General features: G+C 38.6%; 4 protein-coding genes and 1 pseudogene across 10 annotated transcripts; all 5 read left to right on the forward strand.

Moving 5' to 3' along the window:
• Window positions 1-1,506: 1,506 nt before the first annotated feature.
• Window positions 1,507-3,845, forward strand: LOC139769395 (putative protein MSS51 homolog, mitochondrial). 5 transcript variants are annotated; one of them, XM_071700426.1, is made up of 4 exons: window positions 1,534-1,633; window positions 1,703-1,742; window positions 1,820-1,964; window positions 2,103-3,845. In XM_071700426.1, exon 4 carries the CDS (start codon window positions 2,142-2,144, stop codon window positions 3,414-3,416), a length of 1,275 nt encoding a protein of 424 aa, XP_071556527.1. In that variant the 5' UTR covers window positions 1,534-1,633; window positions 1,703-1,742; window positions 1,820-1,964; window positions 2,103-2,141; the 3' UTR covers window positions 3,417-3,845. The 5 variants fall into 5 exon arrangements, with proteins under 5 accessions (XP_071556529.1, XP_071556525.1, XP_071556526.1 ...); XM_071700428.1 differs by lacking the exon at window positions 1,703-1,742 and having other exon boundaries at window positions 1,507-1,562; XM_071700424.1 differs by having other exon boundaries at window positions 1,524-1,742.
• A 1,071-nt stretch (window positions 3,846-4,916) lies between these two features.
• LOC139769314 (uncharacterized) lies at window positions 4,917-7,083 on the forward strand. Its single transcript, XM_071700259.1, has one exon. The coding sequence runs from the start codon at window positions 5,039-5,041 to the stop codon at window positions 6,317-6,319; it is 1,281 nt and encodes a 426-aa protein (XP_071556360.1). The 5' UTR covers window positions 4,917-5,038; the 3' UTR covers window positions 6,320-7,083.
• Window positions 7,084-11,038: 3,955 nt separating this feature from the next.
• On the forward strand, window positions 11,039-13,742 carry LOC139769396 (uncharacterized). Of its 3 annotated transcripts, none has more exons than XM_071700432.1 (3): window positions 11,039-11,184; window positions 11,546-11,701; window positions 11,820-13,742. In XM_071700432.1, exon 3 carries the CDS (start codon window positions 11,877-11,879, stop codon window positions 13,200-13,202), a length of 1,326 nt encoding a protein of 441 aa, XP_071556533.1. In that variant the 5' UTR covers window positions 11,039-11,184; window positions 11,546-11,701; window positions 11,820-11,876; the 3' UTR covers window positions 13,203-13,742. The 3 variants fall into 3 exon arrangements, with proteins under 3 accessions (XP_071556533.1, XP_071556532.1, XP_071556530.1); XM_071700431.1 differs by having other exon boundaries at window positions 11,546-11,700; window positions 11,852-13,742; XM_071700429.1 differs by having other exon boundaries at window positions 11,546-13,742.
• An 88-nt stretch (window positions 13,743-13,830) lies between these two features.
• LOC139769397 (uncharacterized) lies at window positions 13,831-16,541 on the forward strand (annotated as a pseudogene).
• Window positions 16,542-17,293: 752 nt separating this feature from the next.
• On the forward strand, window positions 17,294-18,556 carry LOC139769520 (putative protein MSS51 homolog, mitochondrial). Its single transcript, XM_071700643.1, has 2 exons — window positions 17,294-17,611; window positions 17,894-18,556. The coding sequence occupies exons 1-2, from the start codon at window positions 17,294-17,296 to the stop codon at window positions 18,554-18,556; spliced, it is 981 nt and encodes a 326-aa protein (XP_071556744.1).
• The last annotated feature ends 364 nt before the right edge of the window (window positions 18,557-18,920 follow it).

Consider the following 18,920-nt stretch of genomic DNA (forward strand, 5'->3'; position numbering starts at 1 on the left):
CTTGAAAAGAACGATAAGTTGTTGGAGGATTGTCAGAAGTGTGCTGCCAGCTTTTGTAAAAATCACAAAGACAACACTGAGCACAGGGACATCTGCGCTTCCCTGGAACTAGGTCTTCGTTCAGATTTATTAACTATAACAGAGTTCAATGGTCATCCAGAGCTGTTTCCTGATCGACTTTAAACACATTTCGGACGCGAGTACATGTCAGAACATGAAAGACTTTATATACGCTTCAGGGAATACGACTGACTTGGCGATATCGGACGATATTTTGGTAGCCGAAAGATCACAATATCTAACACGTCCCTTGACGTTGTTATATGCTATGCGATTATTAAACTATGTCTTAAAAGGCAATGTTTTAGTCATTCATGTTATAGGTGCGAATATCGTCGAAGAAATAACCTTGACCGGGTGGAAAGTTTTGGCGCGTTTAATAGGAACCGCGATCCCAGTGACGATTATAATGATTGGACCGAAATTAACACGTAAATTAAATCCGTCACATACTTGCGAATCTTGCGATAACTGTATGTCACGGGAGAAAAAATGTTTGACGCTTGAGTTTCACGATGTGTAATATGAGAACTATGTAAACAGTTCGTCATTCGTAAAGCCGGACTTGGTTGTAGGATTTAATCTGTATATTCACAAGTATATAAACTTCCAGGAAGGTCCAGTGAGAAAACGTGGGCGCCGTCCATTAAGTTGATAGTGAAACAAAATTGTCCGTTCGTTTTAATTTTTTTGACGCTACGTGCATTTAAGAAGCAGACAGACAGAATAAACACAATCCTGGATAAAGAGATAGGCTATCTATATAACGGAAAAAATCCATTCGCTAGTTTAACTCCGTTTAAAAATGTCGCGCCGGAGTACGTACTTTATATGAATCGGTATCTAATTATTTACAAGAGTCTTTGTTCATAACTGATATGCGTAATTTAAGCGACCGGTACAAACTAAATGCTGTGTTTTATGCCGACGAAAACATATCGCGTGCGAAATGACACACACGAATTAACTGAACTTAACGTTTAATAAATGTAACGAAAGGAACGCAAAGAAAATTATATGTACATCTACGAATCGCGACGTGTCTTCACGAAACGAACTCCAAAAGCGGAGTCCGACATTCCGGAATGTCTGCTTATATTTTTATAATCCAAAAATCCTAGAGCACATTACTTGTAGAGTCGATTGTCGTACATCAAGCATAATTGATTGTAGATACAGCGATTATAGATATAACAGGACACATGGCTGCGGTAATGTAAAATATTAAATACAATGGTTGCTGCTTTCAGTTCTGTTTGTAATGAATACTTTTCGTTAATTATTTGCGATGAAATTTATATCTTTGTAATAAAATATATATCAAGCATTTACGGAATGGCAATTGTTCCTTCTCCAGCGATATTTCTGAAATCACACGTGTGCTACGCGTGATAGATTAACTGGTGCTTTCGACAGTCAACGATCAAAACAATGACAGAGGTCAAGTGGCTGTAGCGCCTAAGCTGTGGCAGGATAATAGTTTCCCGCCGTTCTTTACGTGAGTAAGTATCGTTTCGCGGAGGGTGTATTCCAACGAGATTATTAACGTTATCAATAATTTCATATATATGTGGTAAGATTAACAAAATTCAATAATTGATTCTGTATGAAATACGTTTCGACAAGAGCCCGTTTATCACAGATTAGGAACGTAGGTCAGGTTACAGCATATATATTTACAGGTAAGAGCATATTTACAGATTTTGCGATTCTAAAGGCACTCGAGATTTTATCTAACGACTACGTTTATTTGTTGCAGGCTTCAGCCTCACGCGGATACCAGAGATAAACTATAGTAGCGGCCTAAAAAAGCTGGTTCGAGTACTATATCGCATCGCGAAGCAAGCGGTTGTGGGTGTACGCGAGGTGCACACGAATCTTTATTTGACAACGCCAGCATAACAGTATCCTTTCTATTCATCACATGGATTGATAATTATTCTACCGATTTTGTCATATTTTGCTTAACGCTTATCGATCCTGTGGGTGCAACCTGCAAAATCACAACATTCCAAACACCGTATTTGTCTTTTACGCTGAAGGAGACTTAGATATAACGAGACTGTGTATAGGCAGAAGTCATGGAATCAGAAGCGAGAAATCAAATTTATAACAACTATAACAAGTTATTCTACGCGACCATGTGTCACGTTTGCAAACGGTTTGGCGACGGCGTCTCTTTGAAGCGATGCAGTAACTGCAAGATGATCTCATATTGTGGTCAGGAACATCAGAAGCACCACTGGAAGCAGCACAAACCTTTGTGCAAAGCCATACAGGACGTGCTGCGAGACTACAGCATGGATTATCGCGGTGAAACTACGGATGAATGGGCCGACAAGAAGCTGACCTTCGCGCAGCTAGTGTCGGCCAGGCTAGGACGTCACCTAAATGCGGATGAGACGAATATGTTTCTTTTTCCAAAAGAATGCCTAATTTGCCACGAATGGAACAAGTCGTTGGAGAGTTGTCAGAAGTGTGCTGCTAGCTTTTGTCAAAATCACAAAGACGGCATTGAGCACAAGGACATCTGCGCTCTTCTGGAACTAGGTCGTCGTTCAGATTTTTCAGCTGTAGCAGAGTTAAATAGTCCTCTGGAGCTGCTTTTTGACTTGAAACGTGTTTCGGACGCGAGTACATTTAATAACATGAAAGACTTCGTAAATGCTTTAGGGAATATTAAAACTGATTCGGAGATGCCGTACGATATTTTGGCAGCCAAATACTCACTATATCTGACACGTCCCTTGACGCTGTTTCATGCTATGCGATTATTAAACTATGTCCCTAAAAGCAACAAAGTTTTAGTCGTTCATGTTGTAGGGGCAAGTTACGCCGAAGAAGCCACCTTCTTGCCGTGGCGACTTTTGCTGCAGTTAATGGAGACCGTGACATCACTAATGATTGTAATGATAGGGCCGGGCTTAAAAAATAAATGGGATCCGTCACGCACTAATGATAACTTATTAATTTTTGGGAACAAAAGTTTGTTTTTTGAGTACCACGATGTGTCATACGAGAACTATGTGCGCAGTTCGTCATTCGTAAAACCGGACTTGATTGTAGGATTTAACTTGAGTATTGAGGAACATGAACTTGAGTCTGATAAGAAAATATGGTCGTCATCCATACATGCGGTAGCGAAACAGAATTGTCCGTTCGTCTTAACGTTTTTTTTTCTACGGGACTTTGAGGAGGGTACAAACAAAATGAACACAATCCTGGGTAAGGAGGTAGATCATCTCTATAGCGGAAAGAACCCATTCGCTAGTTTCAGACCACATAGAGTTTTTGGGCTAGAGCGCGTGTATTATGATAATCAGTATGTAGTTATCTACCAATGTCTTTGTTCGTAACTGATGTGCGTAATTTAAGCTACCGATACAAACTGAAGGCTGTGTTTTATGCCGAAAAAAACGTTGCGTGTGCGAAATGAAAGAATACGAGTTAAATTGAATTTTACGTTTAAGAAATGCAACGGAAGGGACGCAGAGATAACTGTATGAACTACAACTGCGAATCGCAACGCGTTATTACGAAGTAAACTGTAAAAAACTGAAATCCGACACTCCGGAATGTCTACTTATATTTATAATCCAAGAAGCCATTATTTACTTGTTGAATCGATTATCTTATATCAGTCGAGCATAAATGGATTATAAATATAACAGGAGTGGATGCGGTAACGTAAAATATTATTACAATGGCTTTTAGTTCTGGACAAAACTTTTCGATAATTTTTATAATAACATTTATATCTTTGTAATAAATTTGTATCAAGCATTTATGATGGTAATTGTTTCTATTTCGATACTTTCTGATATCACATGTGTGAAAGGCCGACAGCTTCCTGTGACAGTCGATCGCAATAATGGTAGAGATTGAGTGATCCTGGCTTCCTGCCCTTCTATACGTGAATATCGTTTCGAGGAGCATGTATTTTTAAACGAGATTATTAACATTACTTATAACAGTTAACAGCATACCTACACTTGTGCTGAGATTAACAAAATTTAAAATTTTTTCTCTAAAGAATGCATTTTTACGAGAAAACCTGTCACTGTCTAAAATTCTAATAATTTTCTTATTTTCCAAGAATTTTCTCAAAAGTCTTAAAAATCGATTAGGAGAATATATTCGGCCAGGCCCAGGCAGCGCGCATAAAAGACATCCTTAGCATAGGCCGGTATTCATAGTCAAATCTTATATTTAAGACTATATTAATGTACACAGAGCCGCATTAGCATCTTAAGACATTACTTAAGACAGTCTTGAAATAAGATCCGACTATGAATACGGACCTTTTAGACATACGTGCTGTCTAATAGGTGAAATTGTACTATTAGAAATTTCAAGAATTTTTCAATATATTTCCAAGAATCATGATTTCCCATATTATAAAATTGAAATTCTAGAAGTATATAGGATATTATAAAAAATATTAGAACATAATTGGGAACAAGATGACATATTTTAATTTAGAAATCGGCACTTTATATATATTCTTTCTTTCATTTACATTATGAGAATGACTATAATTACATACATATATTGTATTTTAAAATCATATGTTACATCAAAAGTATTATAGTATTATAATTACAAACAAGCAGTGAGAATTTAAGTGTTAATTATTACGATCAATCTCATTGCAATGTTTTCAGGTAACAGCTGTACAAATTACAAACGCAATGTCAACAAATTATATTTCGTGATGCAACGTAAATGACAGTACTGAAAACCTAAAGCATGACGTGAACAATAGATTTTAATATCCCCGGAAGATTTCGAGACGGACCATTGGAAGAAAGGTCAAAAGCGCGGGAAGTCAATAGTCGATTTACGCGTGCGCCACAATGCTCCACGTGTTACCTGCGAAATTGTGAGGAATCACAACATTCCAAATACTGTGTGTACTTGCCTCTTACACCGAAGGAGACTTTTGATATAACGAGATTCGACTGTGTGAGCAGAAGTCATGGAATCAGAAACGAGAAATCAAATTGATAACGATTATACCAAGTTCTTCTACGCGACGATGTGTCACGTTTGCAAACGGTTTGGCGACGGCGTCCCTTTGAAGCTATGCAGTAACTGCAAGATGATCTCATATTGCGGTCAGGAACATCAGAAGCAGCACTGGAAGCAGCACAAACCTTTGTGCAAAGCCATACAGGACGTGCTGCAAAACTGCAACATGAATGTTTGCGGTGAAACGTCGGAGGAATGTACGAACGTGAAACAGATGTTCATACTGCTGGTGTCGAGCACGCTGGCACGTCGTCTGACGATGGACGAGACGCAAATGTTCCGTTTTCCAAGGGAGTGCCTGGTTTGCCACGAACGGGACGCTCGGTCGTTGAAGGATTGTCAGAAGTGTGCTGCCAGCTTTTGTAAAGATCACAAAGACGGCACTGAGCACGGGGACATCTGCGCTCCTCTGGAACTATGTCTTCATTCAGATTTCTTAGCTACAAGAAAGGAAAGTTATTATCTGGTGCTGATTTCTTACGCGACTCACGTTTTTGCCACGGGAAACGTTACATTTCGGGACATGAAAGACTTTATAAACTTCTGTGGGATTATTCAGACCGACTCGGTGATGTCGTACGATATCTTGGCAGCCGATCACTCACAATATCTGACACGTCCCTTGACGTTGTTTCATGCTATGCGATTATTAAACTATGCCGCAAAACGCAAAAATCTAGTCGTTCACGTTGTAGGTGCGAGTGTCGCCGAGGAATGTACCTTAATCGGATGGGAAGTTTTGCCACGTTTAATAGAGACCGTGATGTCAGTAACGATTGTAATGATAGGGCCGGAATTAAAACGTAAATTCGATCCGTCAGGCACTTGTGATGACTGTCCATCACCAGACAACAAAAGTTTGATTTTTAAGTACCACGATGTGTTATACGAGAACTATGTACGCAGCTCGTTATTCGTAAAACCGGACTTGATCGTGGGATTTAATCTGGGTATTCACGAGCGCGAACTTGGGTCCAAGAGGGAAACGTGGGCGCCGTCCATACGGATGCTAGCGAAGCAAAATTGTCCGTTCGTCTTAACGTCTGTCACGCTTCAGGACTTCGAGAAGGAGACCGACAGAATAAATGCAATTCTGGGTAGACAAGTAGATTATATATATAAAGAAAAGAATCCATTCGCTAGTCTTAGACCGCATAGAATCCTCGGGCCGGAGCGCGTGTATTATGAGAATCAATATGTGGCTGTCTACCGGAATCTTTGTTCGTAACTGTTATGCGTAATTTAAGCGACCGATACAAACCAACGGCTGTGTTTGCTGACGAAGGAAACGTAGCGCGCGCGAAATGACACACACGAATTAACTGAACTTAAACGTTTAATAAATGTAACGGAAAGAACGCGCGTAAAAAATTGTATGTACTACATCTGCGAATCGCGACGTGTCTTCACGAACCAAACTCCAAAAGACTGATAGCCGACACGCCGGAATGTCTCCTTATATTTATAGTAATTCAAAAATCCTAAATGACTATTTTCTAATTGTAGAGTCGATAATTATCTTACATCAGTCGAGCAAAATGGATTTTATACGATTATAGATATAATGGGACACGTGGATGCGGTAACGTAAATTGTAAAATATTAATATGACTGGTGTGACTTCACTGCAAATCTCAAGTGTGTTATTTTGAACTGACGCTTAATTCCTTACACATTGTTTGCCGCTTTAAATCACGTCATTTAACACGGTTGAACGTATTAAATTAACTTTTAGTTTCATTTAATTAGAATTAACTTTTAATTTAATTCAACGTGTTAATTTAACACGCAACAAAATATGTAAAACAGGCTCCAGTAAAATGTGTCATTTTTAGACGTTTGTGCGTGTAGAAATAACACACTTGGATTTACAATGTGTTGCTTTCAATTCTGTTTGTAATGAAGACAAGACTTTTTATTAATTGTTTTGTAATGAAATTTTTTTTTATATCTTTGTAATGAAATATGTGTCAAGCATTTATGAAATGGCAATTGTTTATTTCTTTTTTATCGATATTCCTGACATTTCTCACATCACACAGCTGCCTGCGACTGCGACAGTCGACGACCAGAACAATAACAGAGATCAAGTGGCCGTAGCAATCGTGGCATTCTAGCTTTAGCAGTACAGTTTCCCCGCTGTTCTTTCTTTACGTGAGTATATCGTTTCGAGTATTCCAACGAGGTTAAGAATTTTCCAAGATTTCCTAAAATCTCAAGTTCGAAATTGTAAAAAAGTACAATTTTATGAAAAATATTAAAATATAATTAAGAACAAGATGCCATTATTTTAATTTAGAAATTGGAATTTCATTATTTCTTTCATTAACATATATTATGAGAATGACATAGAATACGAGTTAAATGGAATTTGATGTTTAATAAATACAAGGGATGCAGAGATAACTGCCATGTATGAACTTATACGTATAACCGCGACGTGTCTTCACGGAACAATTGCAAAAGACTAAGATCCGACACTCCGGAATGTCTGCTTATATTTACAATCCAAAAAGCCATTATCTACTTGTAGAATCGATTATATTTATGTCAGTCGAGCATAAATGGATTATAAATATAAAAGGAGTGAATGCGGTAACGTAAAATATTATTACAATGGCTATTGCTTTTAGTTCCGTTTGTAATAAAGACAAAACTTTTCGATAATTTTTATATCAAAATTTATATCTTTGTAATAAAATATATATCAAGCTTTTACGAAATGGCAATTGTTTCTTCTCCATCGATATTTCTGAAATTTCTGACATCACACGTATGCCGTGTGCGACGCGTGACAGATTCACAATGGATTTTTTCCGTTATATAGATAGTTATAGACTATCTCTTTATCCAAGATTGTGTTTATTCTGTCTGTCTGCTCCTTAAATGCATGTTGCGTCAAATAAGTAAAAACTAACGGACAATTTTGTTTCGCTATCAACTTAATGGACCGCGCCCACGTTTCCTTATAGGACCCAAAGTTTATGCTCGTGAATATTCGCTAGTTTAAATCCGTTTAGAAACGTCGCGCCGGAGTATGTATTTTATATGAATCAGTATCTAATTATTTACAAGAGTCTTTGTTCATAACTCATATGCGTAAATTAAGCGACCGATACAAACTAAATGCTGTGTTTTATGCCGAAGAATACGTATCGCGAGCGAAATGACACACACGAATTATATAGCAAAATATGTTAGCAGCATGCGCGCAGATTGACAGCAAACTTGATCAAAATCCCACACCGAAACCATAGCCATCTGTGTCCGCATTAAGCTTGTGTTTTGTAGACAGATTCTGCTGACATAATGTGACAGCAGATTGTCGTCAAAAACCGAGCAAAGTCTGCTGACATTATCTGTCGACAGGTTGGAGGCAGAAATGGAGCAGGATCTGCGTAATGCAATCTGGCAGCAGATAGGCAGCAAAAACCGAGCAGGATCTCCGTAATGTAATCTGGTGGCAAATAGGCATCAAAAATCGAGCAGAATCTGTCGTTTCATCGGTTTCTATACATGGGCTTATGATTGCGAACAGAGAGTTCCTATTTTATAATAAAAAAATGGGCGCTGAAAAGTGCCGTTTTCTTTTCCTTCTTCAGGAAAAGATAGTATCCCTGATGTGTAGAATTCTCTTGGTGTGTAGCTATAGGATCCTCCTCTGGTGCGTAGGATCCTTCTGATGTGTAAAATCCTCCTTGTGTTCAGTCGTGGTACTCGTGATAGTGACGTTCGAGTCGTAGCGTCATCTTCTGCTCGCTGCTCGTCGCTCCATAGATCGCGGCGAATCCTTGCGCCGCCCACCGCATGAACCGCGTGGACTGCGTGTCCTGGGGCTCGATTCCTGAATTTATTCAAAAGAGAAAATGTATGCGAAAATTCTGCTCCTATATACAGAAAAGTTGCAAGTTGATTAGCTCTCGTATGGCTTTTAGTCAATCAACTTCAACTTTTCTGTAAGAGCAGAATTTTCGCGTACGTTCTCTTTCAAAAATAAATTCAGGAATCAAGCTCCTGTTCCAGCAGTGTCCTTCCTTGGCCCTTCGAATGGCCTCTCGCAGAGTCGCATGTATGACTGGCGAATTCTGAGCGCGACGGTCTGTCAAAATGTTCGCGGTACGACAGATTTTGCTCGATTTTTACATGCCTATTTGCCACCAGATTACATTACGCATATCCTGCTCGGTTTTTGCTGCCACTCTGTTCTCAGGTCAAATGCGCGCAGGCTCTGCTCGATTTTTGTCATCAATCTGCTGCCAAGTTATGTGTGCAGGCTCTGCGCGGTTTCTGCTGCCAATCTGCTCACATTGCCTGTCAGCAGGCTCTGTCGCATTTCTGGCTATACAGTTTGACAACATCGTCTGATAGAGCAGTTTCTGCGTGAAATTTGTTGCTTTTCTGGTACCAAAAATTTAATGCAGACTCTGCTCAGAATCTGCTGCTCAGGTTTGGCTACCTGGATAACTGAACTTAACGTTAGACATGTAACGAAAGGAACGCAAAGAAAATTACATCTAATCGCGACGTGTCTTCACGAAACTCCACAAGACTGATAGCCGACATTCCGAAATGTCTGCTTATAAATAAATGCGTTTATTGACTCCCCTCAGGGTTGCAAGGCGTTTTGTAGGGACGTTCCCAACCCTTTATTTAATTCTCATCCAATACTACCCTTCTCCTCTCACTTAACCCTTTGGACCAACGGCTTAAGGACGTTCTCCGGTCCTTATACTAGAGAAAATCGATTTTCTTAGGATTTTCTTGAAACTGTGAATATACGTTAATTTAGGTGTGCTTTATGCGTGGTATAAATTTCAGTACCTCTTCCGGTATAAAAAATAAAGATACTGAGCCTCAAAGTTTCAACTTTTACTAATGAAAAGGTTTTCCAGGCCAAACGGTAAGAGATACGAGGTTAGCCAAGAGGACCAAAGTTGCTCCTCTCGTCGAGTTCTATAAGGAAAAAATGCCAAAACTAAAAAAAAATTAAAATTAAATTTTTTTTTGAAACTTTGAGGCTCAGTATCTTTATTTTTTATACCGGAAGAGGTACTGAAATTTATACCACGCATAAAGCACACCTAAATTAACGTATATTCACAGTTTCAAGAAAATCCTAAGAAAATCGATTTTCTCTAGTATAAGGACCGGAGAACGTCCTTATAACGTCTCTTTCCGAAAGACGGAGCCCAGTTTGCCGCACAAGAGGCCTATCCAGGCCTATCTTGCACGGAGGGCGCAGCTTTCGGAAAAAACTTTCCATAGCTCTAGTGGACTCGAACCTGGTTCCTCAGATTACGAGTCTGGCGCGCTCTACCACTAGACCACACTGCCGCCCCAAATGTCTGCTTATATTTATAATCAAAAAATCCTAAATGACTATATTTTCTATAATTGTATAATAGTCGATAATTGTCTTACATCAGTCGAGCATAATGGATTATACGATTATATAGATATAACGGGACACGTGGATGCGGTAATGTAAATTGTGATATATTATTATGACTGCACTCTGCAAATTCAAGTGTTATTTTAACCGAAGCTCCTCTTACACATTTGTTGCTGTTTTAAATTACGTCGTTTAACACGGTTGAACGTATTAAATTAACTTTTAATTTAATTCAACGTGTTTATTTAATATATATATATATATGTAAAACAACACATTATCTACTTATTGTAGAGTCGATTGTCTTGCATCTTGCATCGAGCATAGTGGATTGTCGATACAGCGATTATAGATAAAACAGAGGACTCATATGGATGCATTAATGTAAAATATTAATACAATGACTGTTACTTTCAGTTCTGTTTGTGATGAAGACAAGACTTTTCATTAATTGCTTGTAATAAAATTTATATCTTTGTAATAAATAATAAAACATACATATATCAGACATTTACGAAATAGCAATTGTTCCTTCTCTAATATCGATATTTCTGGAATCTCTGACGTCACACGTGTGCCACGTGCCACGCCGCCACGTGCACGCCGCCACGTGTAACAGTCGACGATGAAAACGATCGCAGGCAGAGATCGAGTGGCTGTGCTGTAGTGCCGTAGCAGTATAATTTCCCGCCGTTCTTTACGTAAGTATCGTTTCGAGGAGTGTGTATTCTAGCGAGATTATTAACGTTACCAATAACAGCGTATATATGTAATAAGATTAACAAAATTCAATAATTATTTCTATATAAAGTACGTTTTGACAAAAGCCTATCGCAAGTTAGGAATATAGGTTAGGTTACCGGTAAAAAACATGTTCACAGAGCTTGCGATTCGAAAAGCCGTCCAGGGGTCCGTTCCGTTTCACGCATGATGCGCGCATTGTCTATAGTAAACGTTACGTATGCTATAGATAAATGCACGCATATGCGTGAAACGGAACGGACCCCAGATTTTATCTAACGACTACGCTTATGTCACTTATTTGCAACTTATTTGTTGCAGGCTGAAGCCTCACGCAGATACTAGAGCCAACTAGAGCTAAGCTGGTAGCGGCCTGAAAAAGTTTCGTGCTCGAGTACTGCCGTATCACGAAGCAGGCAGTTCTGGATGTATGCGAAGTACACGCGAATCCTCTATTTGATAACGCCAGCATAAGCAGTATCCTTCCTATTCATCGCATGGAATGATAATTATTCTAACAATTTTGTCATATTTTGCTTAACGCTCATGCCTTGTGGGTGCAACCTACAAAATCACAACATTCCAAACACTACAGTTGTCCTTTACACTGAAGGAGACTTTGATATAACGAGACTGTGTATAGGCAGAAGTCATGGAATCAGAAGCGAGAAATCAAATTAATAACAATTATAACGAGTTCTTCTACGCGACCATGTGTCACGTTTGCAAACGGTTTGACGACGGCGTCCATTTGAAGAGATGCAGTGGCTGCAAGATGATCGTTTATTGTGGTTATGAACATCAGAATCAGCACTGGAAGCAGCACAAACCTTTGTGCAAAGCTATACAGTACATGCGCCAACAGTACGGCATGGATTATCGCTGTAAAACTACAGAGGAACGGGCCGACCAGAAACTGACCTTAGCGCGGCTAGTGTCGTCCAAGCTGGAACGTCGTCTGAATGCGAATGAGATGCAAATGGTCTGTTTTCCAAGGGAGTGTTTAGTTTGCGACAAACGGAACATCAAGTCGTTGGAGATTTGTCAGAAGTGTGCTGCCAGCTTTTGTCAAATTCACAGATATGGCGCTCAGCACAGGGACATCTGCGCTCCCCTGGAAGTATGTCTCCGCACAGATTTATTTTCTATAGAAGAGGGAAACAATCCTCCGGACCTGCAGCCTTACTTGCAACATTTCCTGCAAGAGTACTCGCACATTTCCTGCAAGAGTACATTTCAGAACATGAAAGATTTTATAAAGGCTTTTAGGAATATTCATACTGACTTTGGGATATCGTGCGACTTTAACGTCCGGGCAACTTTAAACTCAGAATATCTGACACATTCCTTAACGTTGTTTTATGCTATGCGATTATTAAACGATGTCCCAAAAAGTAAAGATCTAGTCGTTCATGTTCTAGGTGCGAGAAGGAGCGAAGAAATCACCTTGATCGGGTGGGAAATTTTGCCGCGTTTAATAGGAGCCATGGTGTCAGTTATATTGATAGGACCGGAATTACCATGTAAATCAAATCTGTCACATCATTGCGATAACTGTATGTCACGAGAGAAAAAATGTTTGACGTTTGAGTTACACGACGTGTTATACGAGAACTATGTGGACAGCTCGTCATTCGTAAAACCGGACTTGGTTGTAGGATTTAATCTGGGTGTTCGCACGCATGAACTTCCAGGAAGGTCCAGTATGGAAACGTGGACGCCGTCCATTAAGTTGATAGCGAAAGAAAATTGTCCGTTTATCTTAACGTCTGCCACGCTACATACATTTAAAAAGGAGACAAAGATAATAAGCACAATCCTGAATAAAGAGGTAGACCATCTATATAGCGGAAAGAATCCATTCGCCAGTTTAATCCCATACAGAACTATCGGGAAGGAGTACGTATCTTATATGAATCAATATGTAATTATCTACAGGAGTCTGTTCATAACTGATATGCCTAATTTAAGTGACTGATACTAATGGCTGTGTTTGACGACGAAGAAAACGTAGCGCGCGCGAAATGACATACACGAATTAACTGAACTTAACGTTTAATAAATGTAACGGAAAGAACGCGCGTAAAAAAAAAAAAAAAAAAATTGTATGTACCACATCTGCGAATCGCGACGTGTCTTCACGTAACAAACTCCAAAAGACTGATTAACCAACACTCCGGAATGTCTGCTTATAATTTATAATAATTCAAAAATCGTAAATGACTATAATTTTCGAATTGTAGAGTCGATAATTGTCTTACATCAGTCGAGCATAATGGATTATACGATTATAGATATAACGAGACACATGGATGCGGTAACGTAAATTGTAAAATATTAATATGACTGGTATGACTGCACTGCAAATTCACATGGCAAATTCAATTCAATAACGCACTTGGATTTACAATGTGCTGCTTTCAATTCTGTTTGTAATGAAGACAAGACTTTTCGTTAATTGTTTTGTAATGAAATTTATATCAAGCTTTGTAATAAAATATGTCAAGCATTTACGAAATGGCAATTATTTATTTCTTCTTTATCGATATTCCTATTATTTCTCACATCACACAGCTGCCTGCGACTGCGACCAAAACAATAACCCCAGTAAGCAAGAAACATCAAGAAACATTTTAACTACATTACAGCAACGTTTTAACATTAATGCAATGTAGTTGAAATGTTTCTTGACGTTTCTTGCTTACTGGGACAGATCAAGTGGCCGTGGAAATCGTGGCATTCTAGCTCTAGCAGTACTTACGGTTTCCCGCCGTTCTTTCTTTACGTGAGTATCGTTTCGAATATTCCAACGAGGTTAAGAATTTTCCAAGATTTCCTAAAATCTCAAGTTTAAAATTTTCAAAAGTCGAAATTTATAAAAAGTATTGGAATATAATTAAGAACAAAATGACATTTTAATTTGGAAATTGGAATTTTATTATTTCTTTCATTATCATTATGAGAATAACTAGTCATTCTCATAATAATTGTACATACATAATTTTAAAATGTGATGTTACATCATAAGTATAGTACCAATTAAAAACAATAGGGTAGTGGGTTATATGTTAATTTTTTCAATCAATCTTATTTAAAATGTTTACAGATAATAACTGTACAAATTACAAATTGTCAACAAATTATATTTCGTGAAGCATTCGGCAATGTGAATGACAATACTGAAAACCTAAAGCATACGCGACGTGAGCAATAGATTTTAATATCTTAAGAACATTTTAGGTCGCGCCATTGGAAAGAGAGTTAAAATCGTGAGAATTAAATTTGCCGATTTATACGCATGCGACCTGGAGAATCACATTCCAAACACTGTGTGTATTTGTCTTTTACACTGAGAGAGACTTAGATATAACGAGACTGTGTATAGGTAGAAGTCATGGAATCAGAAGCGAGAAATCAAATTAATAACGATTATAATAACTTATTCTTCTGCGCAACCATGGCATGTGTCACGTTTGCAAACGGTTTGGCGACGGCGCGGCGTCCCTTTGAAGCGGTTCAGTAACTGTAAGATGCTCTTCTATTGTGGTCAGGAACATCAGAAGCAGCACTGGAAACAGCACAAATCTTTGTGCAAAGCAATACAAAACGTGCTGCGAGACTACAGCATGGATGATGGCGGTGAAACTACGGAGGAATGGACCGAAAAGAAGCTGATGTTCATGGACCTGGTGTCGTCCAGGTTGGGACGCTGCCTGAATGTGGATGAGATACAAATGTTCTGTTTTCCAAGAGAGTGCCTAGTTTGCCACGAACGGAACATCAAGTCGTTGCATTTTTACTTACAACACATTTCCTGCACGAGTACATTTCAGAACATGAAAGACTTTATAAAGGCTTTTGGGAATATTCAGACTGACTCAGAGATGTCGTACAACATCTGGGCAGCTCAACACTCAGAATATCTGACATGTTCCTTAACGTTGTTTTATGTTATGCGATTATTAAAGTATGTCCCAAAAAGTAAAAATCTAGTCATTCATGTTCTAGGTACGAATGAGTCCGAAGAAATCTTCTGGACAGTTTGGGAAATTTTGCTGCGTTTAATAGGAACCATGATGTCAGTGGTAGTTATAGTGATAGGGCCGGAATTATCATGTAAATCAAATCCGTTAAATAATTGCGATAACTGTATGTCACGAGAGAAAAAATGTTTGACGTTTGAATTTTACGATTTTTTATACGAGAACTATGTACGCAGCCCGTCATCTGTAAAGCCGGACTTGGTTGTAGGATTTAATCTGTATATTCACAAGTATAAACTTCCAGGAAGGTCCAGTGAGGAAACGTGGGCGCCGTCCATATTAAGTTGATAGTGAAACGAAATTGTCCGTTCGTTTTAACTTCTTTGACGCTACGTGCATTTAAGAAGCAGACAGACAGAATAAACACAATCCTGGATAAAGAGATAGACTATCTATATAACGGAAAAAATCCATTCGCTAGTTTAACTCCGTTTAGAAACGTCGCGCCGGAGTACGTACTTTATATGAATCGGTATCTAATTATTTACAAGTGTCTTTGTTCATAACTGATATGCGAAATTTAAGCGACCGATACAAACTAAATGCTGTGTTTTATGCCGAAGAAAATGTATCGCGCGCGAAATGACACACACGAAGTAACTGAACTTAACGTTTAATAAATGTAACGAAAGGAACGCAAAGAAAATTATATGCGAATCGCGACGTGTCTTCACGAAACAAACTCCAAAAGCGGAGTCCGACACTCCGAAATGTCTGCTTATTATATTTATAATCCAAAAATCCTAAATGACTATTTTCTATAATTGTAGAATCGAGAATTGTCTTACATCAGTCGAGCATAATGGACTATACGATTATAGATATAACGGGACACGTGGATGCGGTAATGTAAAATATTATTATGTCTGCACTGCAAATTCAAGTGTGTTATTTAGATATTTTAACCGGAGTTCGTCTTACACATTTCTTGCCGTTTTAATTACGTCGTTTAACACGGTTGAACGTTTTAAATTATCTTTTAATTTCATTTAATTAAAATTAACTTTTAATTTAATTCAACGTGTTTATTTAACACGCAACAAAATATGTAAAATAACACATTCTCTACTTGTAGAGTCGATTGTCTTGCATCGAGCATAATGAATTGTAGATACAGCGATTATAGATATGACAGGACACATGGCTGCGGTAATGTAAAATATTAAATACAATGGTTGTTGCTTTCAGTTCTGTTTGTAATGAAGGCAAGACTTTTCGTTAATTGTTTGCGATGAAATTTATATCTTTGTAATAAAATATATATCAAGCATTTACGGAATGGCAATTGTTTCTTCTACAGCGATATTTCTGAAATCACACGTGTGCTACGCGTGATAGATTCACTGGTGCTTTCGACAGTCGACGATCAAAACAATGACAGAGGTCAAGTGGCTGTAGCGCTTAAGGCAGGATAATAATTTCCCGCCGTTTTTTGCGTGAGTATATATCGTTCCACGGAGGGTGTATTCCAACGAGATTATTAACGTTACTAATATTATCATATTTATGTGGTAAGATTTACAAAATTCAATAGTTGATTCTGTATAAAATACGACAAGAGCCCGTTTATCACAGATTAGGAACGTAGGTCAGGTTACAGCATATATATTTACAGGTAAGAGCATATTTACAGATTTTGCGATTCTAAAGGCACTCGAGATTTTATCTAACGACTACGTTTATTTGTTGCAGGCTTCAGCCTCACGCAGATACCAGAACTAAGCTAATAGCGGCCTAAAAAAGCTTGCATGGTGTTTGAGTACTATCCCATCACGAAGCAAGCGGTCGTGGATGTACGCGGAGTGCCACACGAATCCTTTATTTGATAAACCAGCAAAAACAGTATCCTTCCTATTCATTGCATGGAATGATAATCATTCTACCAATTTTGTCATATTTTGCTTAACGCTCATATCTTACGGGTGCAAGATAAATCACGGGTGAAATCACAACATTCTAAACACTATATTTGTCCTTTACACTGAAGGAGACTTTGATATAACGAGACTGTGTATAAGGAGAAGTCATGGAATCAGTAGCAAGTAATCAAATTAATAACGACTATACCGAGTTGTTCTTCTACGCGACCATGTGTCACGTTTGCAAACGGTTTGGCGACGGCGTCCATTTGAAGAGTTGCGGTGGCTGCAAGATGATCGCCTATTGTGGTCAGGAACATCAGAAGCAGCACTGGAAGCAGCACAAATCTTTGTGCAAAGCCATACAGGTTGTGCTGCGAGACGACAGCATGGATTATCGCGGTGAAACTACGGAGAAATGGGCCGACAAGAAGCTGAGCTTCATGCAGCTAGTGTCGTCCAGGCTAGGACGTGACCTGAATGTGGTTGAGATGGATATGTTCCTTTTTCCAAAAGAGTGCCTAATTTGCCACGAATGGAAGTCGTTGGAGAGTTGTCAGAAGTGTGCTGCCAGCTTTTGTCAAATTCACAAAAACTACATTGACCACTGGGACATCTGCGCTCCTCTGGAACTATGTCTTCGTACAAATTTATTTTTTTCTATAGGAGAAGGATACTAACATCCGAATAGTGTCTTGCAAAATTTCTCCACGAGTACTACAGTTCACAACATGAGAGACTTTATAAAGGCTTTTGTGTATATTCAGACTGACTCGGAGATGGTGTACAATATCTGGGCAGCCAATTCCTCAGAATATCTGACGCGTCCCTTGACGATGTTTTATGCTGTGGGATTGTTAAACTATGTCTTAGAAGGCACATTTCTAATCATTCATCTTGTAGGTGCAAATTACCTCGAAGAAGCCACCTTATGGACGTGGGAAATTTTCCTGCAATTAATGGAGACCGTGACATCAATAATGATTGTAATGATATGGCCGGGCTTAAAAGATAAATTGGATCCGTCACGCACTGATGATAACTTTTTTGTTGGGAACAAAAGTTTGTTTTCTGAGTACCACGATGTGTCATACGAGGACTATGTGGACAGTTCGAAATTCATAAAACCGGACTTGATTGTAGGATTTAACCCGAGTATTCAGGAACATGAACTTAATAATAAGGAAATATGGGCGCCATCCATACGTGCGTTAGCGAAACAGAATTGTCCGTTTATCTTAACGTTTTCTAAGCTACGGGAACTTGAGGAGGGGATGAACAAAATGAACACAATCCTGGGTAAGGAGTTAGATTATTTCGGTAGCGGAAGGAACCCATTCGCCAGTTGCAAACCGCATAGAGATTTTGGGTCAGAGCGGGTGTGTTATCATAATCAGTATATAATTATCTACCAAAGTCTTTGTTCGTAACTGATATGCGTAATTTAAACTACCGATACGAACTGAAGGCTGTGTTTTATGCCGAAAAAAACGTTGCGTGTGCGAAATGAAAGAATACGAGTTAAATGGAATTTTACGTTTAAAGTATAATGCAACGGAAGGGACGCATAACTGTATGAACTACAACTGCAAATCGCGACGCGTTTTACGAAATAAACTGCAAAAAACTGAAATTTGACACTCCGAATGTCTACTTATATTTATAATCCAAGAAGCCATTATTTACTTGTTGAATCGATTATCTTATATCAGTCGATCATAAATGGATTATAAATATAACAGGAGTGGATGCGGTAACGTAAAATATTACAATGGCTCTTAGTTCTGTTTGTAA

Source organism: Temnothorax nylanderi, unplaced genomic scaffold (genome assembly GCF_030848795.1).
Source record: "Temnothorax nylanderi isolate EJ_2023f unplaced genomic scaffold, tnyl_v1.0 TNYL_tig0022_pilon, whole genome shotgun sequence".
NCBI lineage: Eukaryota > Metazoa > Arthropoda > Insecta > Hymenoptera > Formicidae > Temnothorax > Temnothorax nylanderi.

Excerpts from the sequence above, each read along its gene's own strand:
- LOC139769395 (XM_071700428.1), top strand. The coding sequence starts at position 2,142 with ATGGAATCAGAAGCGAGAAATCAAATTTATAACAACTATAACAAGTTA.
- LOC139769314 (XM_071700259.1), top strand. The coding sequence starts at position 5,039 with ATGGAATCAGAAACGAGAAATCAAATTGATAACGATTATACCAAGTTC.
- LOC139769396 (XM_071700429.1), top strand. The coding sequence starts at position 11,877 with ATGGAATCAGAAGCGAGAAATCAAATTAATAACAATTATAACGAGTTC.
- LOC139769520 (XM_071700643.1), top strand. The coding sequence starts at position 17,294 with ATGGAATCAGTAGCAAGTAATCAAATTAATAACGACTATACCGAGTTG. Across the intron at positions 17,612-17,893 it reads TAGGACGTGACCTGAATGTG|ACTGACTCGGAGATGGTGTA; the intron begins GTTGAGATGGAT and ends GTGTATATTCAG.